At 36.4% G+C, this 13335-nt stretch overlaps 1 protein-coding gene across 1 annotated transcript in view; it reads right to left on the minus strand.

Moving 5' to 3' along the window:
- Positions 1 to 1907: 1907 nt before the first annotated feature.
- anpepa (alanyl (membrane) aminopeptidase a) overlaps positions 1908 to 13335 on the minus strand; it is a 39868-nt gene continuing 28440 nt past the window's right edge. The window contains exons 10-21 of the mRNA XM_056259176.1: positions 13264 to 13329; positions 13008 to 13183; positions 12844 to 12920; positions 11181 to 11314; positions 11039 to 11094; positions 8700 to 8847; positions 8534 to 8625; positions 8332 to 8442; positions 4055 to 4222; positions 2659 to 2799; positions 2472 to 2553; positions 1908 to 2346 (exon numbers count right to left, since the gene is read on the minus strand). Coding sequence (XP_056115151.1) covers positions 2194 to 2346; positions 2472 to 2553; positions 2659 to 2799; positions 4055 to 4222; positions 8332 to 8442; positions 8534 to 8625; positions 8700 to 8847; positions 11039 to 11094; positions 11181 to 11314; positions 12844 to 12920; positions 13008 to 13183; positions 13264 to 13329 — 1404 coding nt within the window. The 3' untranslated portion in view covers positions 1908 to 2193. The remainder of the gene's footprint in view (positions 2347 to 2471; positions 2554 to 2658; positions 2800 to 4054; positions 4223 to 8331; positions 8443 to 8533; positions 8626 to 8699; positions 8848 to 11038; positions 11095 to 11180; positions 11315 to 12843; positions 12921 to 13007; positions 13184 to 13263; positions 13330 to 13335) is intronic.

Consider the following 13335-nt stretch of genomic DNA (forward strand, 5'->3'; position numbering starts at 1 on the left):
TTATGAATGTCTTTATTGTCACGTTATTTAATTTAATATGCCCTTGCTGAATAAAAGTGCCCCCCCCCCAAAATTGGTGACTCAAAATTTTTTTACGTAGTATGTCTGTACTGTTTCATGTCAGCAGCATTAATGATTAGGCTAATATGTCAATAATAGCAAGATAACAATACAAAGATAACTTTTTTTTTTACATTTTAATAACAAAATACTAGTGGCAGTTGCCCAGAAACAATTGGTGTTGTGTGTGGTTGACTGTACAGATGCTGGGGTGTTCTGGGTGTTTGCTAGGATGCTACTTACTCATATGAAAAGAACAAGTTTTCCGGGGCCTAGATATAGCTAGGATCATATGTAAGTCTATAGGATTTTTTTATTCTTCGCCCAAGTCCAAACACATCTCTTAAACAACATGCATGATTTGAGGTATCATTTATGATCATAGCAGATATGGTGCAGAATGCAATGTATTAAATACATAGGATCGGGACTTTAAAAAAAAAAAAAAATCCCTAACACTAAGTATTAGCAATATAAAAGTGATGCTTGAGTTGGCAACACCAGTAATGATACACTAATTCTGAAACAGGTTGCCTGCTTTTTCAATACTGATTGATCTATTGTCAGTGTATTTTGTATAGTCTCTTATGTAAATTTATCCTCATTTGCATCAGAGTGATGTGATGTAGTGGTTAAATATCTGAGCTGGTAACTAAATCCCGTAGGGGAGCGCTCCATGAACTATCACTGTGTCCTTGAGCAAGACATTTCTCAGAAGGGATGTCCTGATGTACAGTAAATGCTCCTAAAAACATTCTGCCAAAATGCTGTTAACATTTGTATATTTTTCATTCACTCAGGACAATGAATTCATGCGAGGGTGGAACTGGTCCTGCAAAACACACAAACACACACACACACACACACATGTCTGGTCCACTATCTTTGTGGGGATTCTCCATAGACGTAATGGTTTTTATACTGTACAAACTGTATATTCTTTCCCCTTACACTAACCCTACCCCTAAACCTACCCATCACAGAAAACTTTCTGCTCTTTTACATTTTCTAAAAAACATCAAGTATGTTCATTAATCAATTTCCCTTGTGGGGACCATTGGCTAGTCCTCACAATGTAGGTGATTTCACGTTTTACTATTCTTGTGGGGACATTTGGTCCTCACAATGTAATAAAAACAAGAGCACACACACACACACACACTGTATAAACTATATTATGTCCTCTAACCCTAAACCTACCCATCACAGGAAACTTTCTGCATTTTTACATTTTCAAAAAACATAATTTAATGTGATGTATTTGCTGTTTTCCTAATGGGGACCAAAAAATGATCCACAAGGACAATGATTTCAGATATTGCCATCTTTGTCCTTATAACGTAGGGTTTACATGAACAACACACACACACACACACACACACATTTGATAAGATCTTATATTAACAGGAATAGTTCACAGATTCTTTTTTTTCTTTTTTTTCTAACATATGCACTTCTGTTCATCAGTTGGTAAGATTTTTAGTGAAAGTAAACACTAAAACAGAAGAAATATTGAGAAATATTAATGCAATTTAAAATAACTTTTTATCTGTTTTTAATGTAATTAATGCAAAGCTGTGATGCAAAGCTGAATTTTCAGCATCATTATACAGTGTCACATGATCCTTCAGAAATCATTCTAATATTATGATCTGCTGCTCAAGAAACATTTCTTATTATCGTTATCAATATTGAATATTACTTGATATTTTTGTGGAAACCTTGATAGATTAGCCAACAACAAAAAAATCTTGCCAACCCCAAACTTTTGAAAGGTAGTGTATTTTCATTTTGAGTAAATAACAACTTAAATATCAGCTCTTGCTCACACCAAGCTACCTTATGGCTTCAGAAGACTTTTATAATATTTTATTGGTGCTTTTAATTGACATTTTTGGAGCTTGACTGCAGCGATCATTCCCATTCACCTTTATTATACAGAGAGGAACACCCAGGATATTGAAACATGCTCATTTTATGTTTTACAGATTAAAGAAAGTCATACAGATTTGGACGACAAGAGGGTGAGTAAAGGATGACAGAATGATCATTTCTGAATTTTAGTGCATCCAGTTGAAATAACTCAAGTAATACTTGAACTGACTCTGATCTCATGGCATGTAGATGTGATGTTTACTCTGATTCTGAGGTGAACCACTGCAGCACCGGTTCCTTGTTTTCTGCCAGCCACTTAATCTTGGCTGTCGTCTTCTCGATGGCCTGCTGCAGTGCTTGAGTTCCCGAGCCGAATCCGGTCTCAGCGTTGTCCTTTTTGAACTGTTTCAACTGAACAAAGACAGCAAGGATTTAACACTTACGTCAGGTGAGTTTTTATCAATGTTTATCAACCTCTCACACTAGTGCATGCAATAGCCTTTTGCCATGTGGTTCTAAGGTCAAAGTTCACATACCTGACTGAGTTCAAATGGTGTGCAGAATCTATTGGTAATGTCACCAATTAATCTGGAGAACGTGAATGATCCAGTGCCGTACCTGTTGAGTAAAACCAACATGTATACTTTCACATATATTTTTTTCTTTTGCTCAATCTGTGTGTAAGTGAGTGTGTTTGTGTGTTATTGTATTTGCCACACTTACACTTTGAAGAAATAGAAATAGTTTGCCCGGAAAAAGTCCCATGCCAAAGGTTGGCCAATAATATTATTGGAAATGTACCCAATGGTGGAAGCGGCATCCTGCTTGCGTATCTTTTCTGGATTCATAGTATATTCCAGGTACCTCAATAAAACATGAAACAATTTACACATTATACTTTGCATTTCCAACAGTATTACCATGTATGTACACAAAGTGTCCTTGCGTTCAAAAATACATTTAAAAAAATGCAATTCATATGCAGGCACTGACTTGAGCACCATTTCTGTTATAAACATTCATTGATTTTTGAGTTAAAGTTTATAGTTGAATTAAAGTTTAGAATATTTGTTTTGTGGGGCTTAACCCTCTGGTGCTCTTTGGCAATTTTTGACCGAAACATGTAACATTTTGTTTTTTGTTTTCTCTCAAATGTTTTACATTATCAGAATGGCAGGAAACTTGGTAAAGGTTTTGGCACTTGCTCTGTGAACACACACACACACACACACAAATCATGAGCATGATTCTGAAAGGTTAAATGGTTCTGAAAAAAGAAAGAACTTGTGCTCCTTGCAGTCAAAAATAGGAACAGATTTAATCTAGTGGAATATTTTGGTACTGCACCCAAACAAAATCTTACTGGAAGCTCTCTTTTTTTTTTTTTGATATCAAGCTTAAATTTAGATTTATGGCTTTGATTTTCTCACAGTTAGAGTAAAATGTGTTTTGCAAAATATACATCTCATATAAAAAATGTAAATAGTATTTTTGTCCATTTTTCATAACAATAAACGTAAAATTCTATAACTTTAAGTTCACTTTTTTTTCACCTCAACAATAATCTGCCAAGTGTCGTCTTTAAAAAGAGACCAACTAAAGTCTGTGCTCCAAAAGCATTCAAAATTTATGCCAGTTTAAGTTGGAAATCCAGAGAGTTAAATAAATAAATAAAAAGTCTGGGTGCTTTAATTGTCCCGAGAGTCGCTTCGAAAGTGCAATTAAAAGGCTGAAATCCTCATTAAAACGTTGCTCCATAATATTTTGCTGTAACACCTAAAGAAGCATACTGCATAATAAGCATAATATGAATATTCAGCAATGTTAATATGTGAAAAATGTTTGACTGCTAAATCAAAGTCATTGTTGTGTAAACACATTTTGTTGTAATCTTATAAGAAAATAAAACTGGAAATGATGTATAGTGATATAGAAATAGTATTATCTAAACATTTGTCCTTAAAAGTCATCATAAAATCCCCCCAAAAAACTACTGAATGTTGCAGTGTTCAATGTATTTGTCATTCAGAAATTTCTTGGATAAGCATTTAAAAAAAAAAAAATTCATCATTTCAGGCATCCTTATTTGTCTTTGAGCCTTGTGCTTTCCCATAGCTACCTGTTCAGTAACCAGGGCACTTTGGTGCAGGCCAGAGCCGATCTCAGTTTGACAGCTTCAGCTGCAACCGTGGCCTTCTGGAACATCTGCCAGGCAAAGTTCCATTCTTCTGCACCGCCCGCAGCGATGGCGTCGCAGTACACCGTGGACCTCAGGTTAGGATGAATCCTGAAAGGTATGAGAAAAAGAACGACCATCTGACCAATTCCAGGGCGAGAATTATAAGGAGGTGTGTGTGTGGGGGGCATCAGCCCTCTCTATTTAAGGCTTGTTGTCCCTGCTAGTTCCCTGTTAATGATATGCTAAAGCCCTCCGGCACGTTGACGTGATTGGTTACAAGATAGTTTGTGACGTAAGAAACACCAGCGATTTCAAACCGCGTTTCTAAGACTGTCTTTAGTTCACTGCAGTTTTAAAGAGAAAATATTGAATTGGTTGTCTTAAAGCATAGGTAATTAATATGATTAGCCTTTTGATTGACTATGTTATCAAACAGCTAATAACGTGTTGCTAATGTTACACAATTGTTCCTGTTTGCCATCTCAGTCTGCCTTCTAACAAACAATCATCAGAAACGCTTTGAACAAATCAGAATGTCATTGGAGAAAGGCACGCTAACGTGATTGGTTAGGTACAACTACGTTTTTGAGACTGTCTTTAGATCACTGCAGTTTTAAAGAGACAATACTCAGCAATGGTGTTGACTTATGAATTTGCACATGGTTTGTCTTAAAGCATATTAAAAACACCACACAGACACATAAACAACATTAAAAACTTGATTTTTACCACATGGGGACTTACATTTCTGGAAAAAAAATCTAACTGACCCCAAACTTTTGAACAGCAGTCTATATTTTTTACTTTTTAACTCTTTTTCCACCATTGACAGAATTTTTCTGCTTTCCGTGTTTCATACTTATTATGGAGCGAATTATGTGCCATGATTAAACAAACAAATCCAGCATTTTGCAAACAAACTCGATCTGCTTTGCAAAGGAAAACTCGACTCGCAAACAAACTCGATCTGCTTTGCAAAGGAAAACTTTGAAAAAACAAAAACAAAGGTCAATTTGAGCGAAAATGCAGTGAAATAACCAATATTGTGTTTTACAAATATAAATAAATGAGCCTAGATAATAGGCTATTTCACAAATAAATACAAACCATCCTACAAATTGCATGTAATATTTGAACAAATACCAAATCTAGTGCATAGCCTACAAATGTATATCTGTCTGGTACGATTGTGAGATCTCTCAGTGACATAATCACTTATTTAGTCATTTCGCACACGTCCAATGTAGAAAATATGCAAAAAGCAACATATGATGGCAGAGCTTTCAGCTTAGATTCCCAGAGAGAGTGAACTTCACACATGAATGTTACGTAAATTGTATTGGCCTATTTTCAATTCAAAATTGTGAAATTTTATTAAAAAGTTTATTAGTTTGCCTGATTATTTTAGTTTTTTGTTTCTGTCTTAAAACAGCTGTCAATTATGAAATGTTTAGCTACGGTACTTGCATCTTATCTCGCACATAATGACCATTAACAAATTATCTTGATGCGGTGGAATATCCTTGCAGCTCTAAAGTCGAGTTAATACTATATTAGGCAATAATTTCACAACCTTTATTATACACACCTCTGAGAAATACAGAGGTGTAGACCTCGGTGACCTCATAGCTGGCTACAGCCATGCTTGTAGTACGTTCCTAACAAGGCTTGACTTACTACAGGTGAATAATGCAAAATCTCACCTGTAGTAAGTCACCAAAAACCCTTTATAAAAATAAAAAAATAAAAATAATTGTGTACTGTAAATACATGAAGGGAGGTATTGTAATCACAGTAACGAATGCCCTTGGCGCTGGCCCTGGAGAGAAGTGTTACTAAGTGCTTATGTGGATTTCTGTCTATGTAATAAACATTTAGTAAAGATATGTAATAAACATTTAGCAAAGGAAAACCTCAAGATGTTTATTATAGATAAATTAAGACGCAACGCGAGCGTTTCAAATCAGTGCTTCTCCCGGCAGACTAGCGCTAAATTAATCCCCTATTTTAGCGCCATCTACTGTTTTAGAAGAGGAAGTTCCTCAACTGCATTTGTGAGAAAATCGAGCCGAGAGATCTCACAATCATAACAGACAGATATGCATTTGTATGCACTATATACACTCACCGGCCACTTTATTAGGTACACCTGTCCAACTGCTCGTTAACACTTAATTTCTAAGCAGCCAATCACATGGCGGCAACTCAGTGCATTTAGGCATGTAGACATGGTCAAGACAATCTCCTGCAGTTCAAACCGAGCATCAGTATGGGGAAGAAAGTTGATTTGAGTGACTTTGAACGTGGCATGATTGTTGGTGCCAGAAGGGCTGGTCTGAGTATTTCAGAAACTGCTAATCTACTGGGATTTTCACGCACAACCATCTCTAGGGTTTACAGAGAATGGTCCGAAAAAGAAAAAACATCCAGTGAGCGGCAGTTCTGTGGGCGGAAATGCCTTGTTGATGCCAGAGGTCAGAGGAGAATGGGCAGACTGGTTCGAGCTGATAGAAGGGCAACAGTGACTGAAATAACCACTCGTTACAACCGAGGTATGCAGCAAAGCATTTGTGAAGCCACAACACGCACAACCTTGAGGCGGATGGGCTACAACAGCAGAAGACTCCACCGGGTACCACTCATCTCCACTACAAATAGGAAAAAGAGGCTACAATTTGCAAGAGCTCACCAAAATTGAACAGTTGAAGACTGGAAAAATGTTGCCTGGTCTGATGAGTCTCGATTTCTGTTGAGACATTCAGATGTTAGAGTCAGAATTTGGCGTAAACAGAATGAGAACATGGAACCATCATGCCTTGTTACCACTGTGCAGGCTGGTGGTGGTGGTGTAATGGTGTGGGGGATGTTTTCCTGGCACACTTTAGGCCCCTTAGTGCCAATTGGGCATCGTTTAAATGCCACGGCCTACCTGAGCATTGTTTCTGACCATGTCCATCCCTTTATGGCCACCATGTACCCATCCTCTGATGGCTACTTCCACCATGTCACAAAGCTCTAATCATTTCAAATTGGTTTCTTGAACATGACAATGAGTTCACTGTACTAAAATGACCTCCACAGTCACCAGATCTCAACCCAATAGAGCATCTTTGGGATGTGGTGGAACGGGAGATTCGCATCATGGATGTGCAGCCGACAAATCTGCGGCAACTGTGTGATGCCATCATGTCAATATGGACCAAACTCTCTGAGGAATGCTTCCAGCACCTTGTTGAATCTATGCCACGAAGAATTGAGGCAGTTCTGAAGGCAAAAGGGGGTCCAACCCGTTACTAGCATGGGGTACCTAATAAAGTGGCTGGTGAGTGTATATATATATATATATATATATATTTTTTTTGTGAACAAAATTTATTTGTGAAATATTATCTAGGCTCATTTATTTTATATTTGTAAAACACAATATTGGTTACTCCACTGCATTTTCGCTCAAATTGATCTTTGTTTTTGCAAATTGCCGAGTCGAGTTTTCATATGCAAAGCAGATCGAGTTTGTTTGCAAAATGCTGGATTTGTTCGTTTAATTATGGCACATAATTCGCTCCATAGTTTCTACTGTTATACAATAGGGGGCACTATTACGCAACTTCTGAATAAGGAGAGAACTCAGTATCAAAAAACAGGGGGAAAAAGAAAACAAGCAATAAAATCACAGTCTTTTATATAACTTACCCACATTCAATTGTTGATTAAAAAAAATGCATGAAGCTAGAATAAAATGTCTGCGTGTTTGTTTAACAGCAGAGGCTCTGTTCTTTCTTTTGATGTATTGCATGTTCCATAAATAAATGTATTGCATGTTCAGCGGTGGCTGGCAACTTTTTTGAAAAATTGCTGGCGGGGACAGAGTTAATATTTTACTAAAAAGTATTGTATTCTCTATTTAAAAATGTCTAACTTTAATCAAGATGTAGGCTAATAATTTGCTTTGACTTCCCTCGACTTTTTTTCTTAAAATGACTTTCCTTTTCAGATGAGGTGACGAATCCCTCTTTCCAACCCGTCCCCTCAATAGATATAACAAAATGATGATGATCAAACAAGCACTAGAAACTTGTCAAACACACAGACACACACACACACACACACACACACACACACACATGATGCACCATTCTGAAGAACTGGCAAAGTAGATCATTTCTATGTTGCTCTACATAGGAAATTGCTCAACTTTCTCTGCGGTTTGCACTCACGCGTTGACATGATGATTCTGCATCCATCTTTTGAACCAGCTCTTGGTTAGCTCTTTACATCCCTCCACGCCGGTACTGCAGGCCAGTGAGAGTGCAATGATCTGTGTAAACCTGAGAATAAAAAATGGCACATTATTAAACATAACTTAATATTATTCTAATAGGGTCTGGGAAGTGTGTGACATAAAAGATGTATTCTTACTGATCAGTGTGGCCAGAGGGAACTGTTGTCCAGTTTGAGCTGATAGTGCCAAAATGTTCAAACAGAGGTTTGACTTGTTTCTTGAGATAGGCCTGAAAGAAGTACATACAGCAGTTCATGTAATCTATCTGTTTTACTTTGATTATAAAGACGAGGTTTAACCAACCTGCAAGGCACCGTAAACTTCACTGCGGCCGAACAACTGGAAAAAGTAGTTCAGATTCCGAAGCGCTGCCTCCCATGGAATGTAGTCCCGCTCATGAATGAGATATTTAGTTGTCCTCAAAGCGAGTGTTATGTTTATAATGGATGCTCTGGAAAAAGAAACAAAACATGACAGTTTGACAAGGAATACATGCATGCATGCACTCACATTTCCCACACTTTTTGATTGGTGAATGTTCATGACTTTTACAATTGTCTGTGATTACTGGATAGATACAGGTTTTTGAAAATCCTTTTGATTCATGCTGATTTACTATTGAATCATTTTGACTAAATTGACTGACTCATAACTAAGAAATGACTCGAAAGAATAATTCACTCACGAATCAGACTTTAAAGTGCCTCGTTATGGTTTTTCGAATATAATGTGATGTGTAATGTAGCTGTCTGTGTGAATGTAAACGATCTGCAAAGTTGTGAAGCCGAAAGTGCACGATAAATAAAGTTGCTTCAAATCTCTGAGGTCTAAATGGGATTTACAAAACGCTTATCCTATAAAGATGGGACAGTACCCACTTTATTTAGAATACTGTTCGTTTTCTCACACAAACCGCTCGTTTTGTGTCTTAGGCCATCAATGTGTACTTACATTTACGAGTCATTAAATCATGTTTAATTTGGACTTCTCTGTGCATGCTCTTTGAGGTGGTGACCATAGACCTGCATTATATGACTGACAGACAAGAAAGGTTTGACCTAAAAATATCAAAATTGAAACTACTGCAGAAACAAAGACACCTACATCTTGGATGCCCTTAAAGTAAGCTAAAACATACCAAAAATTCATTTCAAAGTGAACTATCCCGTTAATGCTGATGTTGAGGAATTACAGTTGCAACATCGTACCAAAAACTGAGTAGCATATCACTGAGAAACGTCCTGCTCAAGTTGTCCTTATGATGGAGGTTCGGGTTGAATGACTAGTTCTTTCAATGTTTTATGCTCACATTGATAAAATCGACCTGTCTTTACAGTGTAAGCCCCTGGCGGTGAAATTCAGTTAATGGGCGTTTCGGTAGACCAATCACAACAGACTGGGCCACCTGGCCAATCAGAGCAGAGTAGCTTGCAGAAAGGAGGGATTTAGAGAGACTGAATCATCTGACGAGTTGTTTGAGAATCATTGAAAAATGTGGTGATGTGCAATGTAAGTTATGAGAGAATGAAAGCGTTTTTCGACCTTTGATGCATGTAAACATGTTGTAGAAGACCTCCAACACAAAATTAGGAAACTTTAAAATAGCATAATAGGGGTTTTGCAAGATGTATTCCATACACAATTAAAGTGTATAATGAAATATTTTTTGAGCAATGCATAACTATAAAAATGTGTATCAATTTTATTAATTAGGGATTCAAGTGCGTATCGCTGTTCAAACATGGCTGGACAACTTTCACTAAAATGCTATGACTCTTGAACGGAATGAGATATTTCCCCCAAACTTATTATGTGTATGAGCTAAATCTTTGGTAACGTGAACAAAAATTGCGGTGATTATCCACTTGATGGCGCTATAATGGTTAAAAGGATTTCAAAACCATGTTTCATTAGTAAATTGCCTGTATTGCCTGTAGTCTTTTTCCATCACTGATCTAGGTGGTTAACGCTCCGATTGTATTCGTCTGAAAGAAGAAAGTCATATAGGCTACACCTAGGATGGTTTGAGGGTGAGTAAATCATGGGCTAATTTTTATTTGAAAGTGAACTAATCCTTTAAAGCACTTCATGCCCGATAATATATTTTTGAATTTAATTTGATTAATTTACATTACTTTCCTAAGACAAAAAAAAAAGATTCTCCAACCCTTCTCAGATCGTGGGCACCCTTAAACACACTACCATTCAAAAGGTTAGGGTTGGTGTGATGTTTTAATGTATTTGAGAGAAGTCTCTTATGCTCACCAAGGCTGCATTTATTTGATAAAAAATACAGTAACAATAGTAATATTGTGAAATATTGTTACAAATAAAAAGAACTGCTCAAGATACATTTCTTGTTAGCATCCATTTTAAAACCAGTTGTGCTGATTAATATTTTGTAGAAACTGTGATACACATTTTGATGAATATAAAGTTCAAAAGAACAGCATTTATATGAAATATATATTTTTTGTAATATTATGTCTTTACTGTCATTTTTGATTAATTCAATGCATCCTTGCTGAATAAAAGTATTAATTTCTGCAAGAAAAGAAAAAAAACATACTGACCCCAAACTTTTGATCAGTAGTGTACATGGAATGTGCAACTGAATTTGCATGCATCTTAATAACTCTCACCGTGCTAGATTAAATGCGTCATCCAGAATCTGAGCTCTGTTCACCACAGGAATCACCTATGTGAAGGAAAGATATAAATGATAGTTTTTATGTCTTTTTGGCATTTTCGTGACTGTCCTTTCTCATAATTTTCATGCAGGACCTGGTGATTTGACTCCAGTTGGCTGAGGAGTCGCTCCCAGTTTCCAAGGTCGTAGTTCACTCTGAAGTATCCTGACACATGGAGGTTGGCCAGCACCCATTCACTTTTGCTGACTTTCATGGGTTTGTGAATAGCTAAGAGCAAATAAAATAAGGTCAATTTCATGTATTATCTTCAAGCAAGGAGAAAGCATTTCATTTGACAGCAAATTGCCATTTTAACTGACAGGCGTATGATCTGTCATACAGCTACAGCTAGTAATAATAAGTAATAATTAATTATCATACTACTGTTCAAACGTTTAGGGGTCAGTAATGCTTTTATTCAGCAAGGACTCATTACATTGATCAAAAGTGACAATAAAGACATTTACAATGTTACAAAAGATTTCTATTTCAAAATAAATTCTTTTTTTTTTAAGTTTATGTTCATCAAAGTATCCTGAAAAAACAATTGTTTTTAAAATTGATAATAATAATAATAATAAATGTTTTTTGAGCATCAAATCATCATATTAGAATGATTTCTGATGGATCATGTGACACTGCAGACTGAAGTAATGATGCTGAAAATTCAGCTTTGCATTACGGGAATAAATTACATTTGAAATATTATTAAAATAAAAATACATGTTATTTAAATTACAATTATATTTCACAATATTACTGTCTTTTAAAAACGTAATTATTTTGTAGAATTTTTTTTTTGAACAGTAGTGTATTTTCAAATTAAAATGAGCCAAACAATATTTCAGAAGTATAAAGTTGAATTAATTAGAAAAAGCTGCTTGCTCAAATGGAACCTCAAAGGTCATCCGCATCGTAAATTCTGCAAGGTTTTTTATTTTTACATTTAAAAAAAAAAATGTGTGTACATTTATAACACTATACTTTTTATTATATTACCTTTGCATCAAATGACAAAAAAAAAGTTAACGCTGCTGTGAGGGTGTTTCTAATACAGCGGTTATTTTTCTCTTTTTGAAAGTTGTGAAGATGCTATTGTGGAGTTTTTCTTTTGCTATTTGAGCAAATGGAAACACAAAAAATACATTTAATGTAGTCTCTCATTCACCGTTATAGAAGTTTACCCAACAATGACACCTTCCGCTTCTGAGAAACTCGGAAATATGAAAAGGGTCAATTACTGTAAATAGTGCATTACGAAAACTAAACTTGAACTAAACTAAAAATGACATAGAAAAACTATTACTTTCATAAGAAATCAGGTGAAAGTCTGACAAGAGCAGCCTTTAACAACCTTTCAGAACATTCTGGCAACTACAGAGCCACATGTTAACAATTGCTCAGAGTACCTTAGCAACACCCTGGCAACCATCCAAAACATCCTGGCATTGTGATTGCAAGTTTTGCACAGGGAACACTTTTTTAAAATGTCTTCAGTAAAAGTAAAAAATGTCAAGGCTTTCTATCGAGCCAAAATAGTTTGGTATGCTTCACTCCCTTGTCTTCCAAAAACATATTAACGCATGCCAGCCCGTGTTGAATAAGGAGTAACATTTGACTCTTTGCCTTCTACAGATTGGCCCTTGCGGGGGAGTGCAGAAACTCATAACAACAAGAACCTAGTGATCTGCATCTAAGACCTGTTGCTAGACCTTGAGGTAGATAAAGGTACATTGACTTTAGAAGGTTTAATGTACCTGATTTCTGTAGAAGCCACAGCTGATCCTGCACCTGGTCTCTTTTCATCCATTTGATTGGCACAAACCATTCATAACTGAGGTTTAACACAGCAGTTAGACTTATAGGAAGGGTTTTCAAATCTAGAAATGAGATATTGCAATGAAGATGCTTGACAACATACTTAAATTCAGATTTCCTATCCACCACTGCATCTTTTTCCAGGAGAAAGTGCTTTTGGCTGACGTTCCCAGTTCGAGTGTCAATGGTGACCACTGGGTAACCCATCTGTAGTATCCAGCGGTTCATGATCTCGTGAACACTATACGGTAGTTTCACACCTGGAGTTTGATCCACTGCCTGGTTGAGACGTGAAAATGAGCATAACGTTGAATTCCAGCATGTCTCACATATAAATCTCAAACAGTTTAATATCCCACCTTTTGAAGATGATCCCAGAGGTCCGAATAGACCGAGCTTCCAAAAGCAAACTGGTTCAGATAGTTCTGTGG

This window comes from Rhinichthys klamathensis, unplaced genomic scaffold, assembly GCF_029890125.1.
Source record: "Rhinichthys klamathensis goyatoka isolate OS25496 unplaced genomic scaffold, OSU_Roscu_1.1 h1tg000165l_1, whole genome shotgun sequence".
Taxonomy (NCBI): Eukaryota; Metazoa; Chordata; class Actinopteri; order Cypriniformes; family Leuciscidae; genus Rhinichthys; species Rhinichthys klamathensis.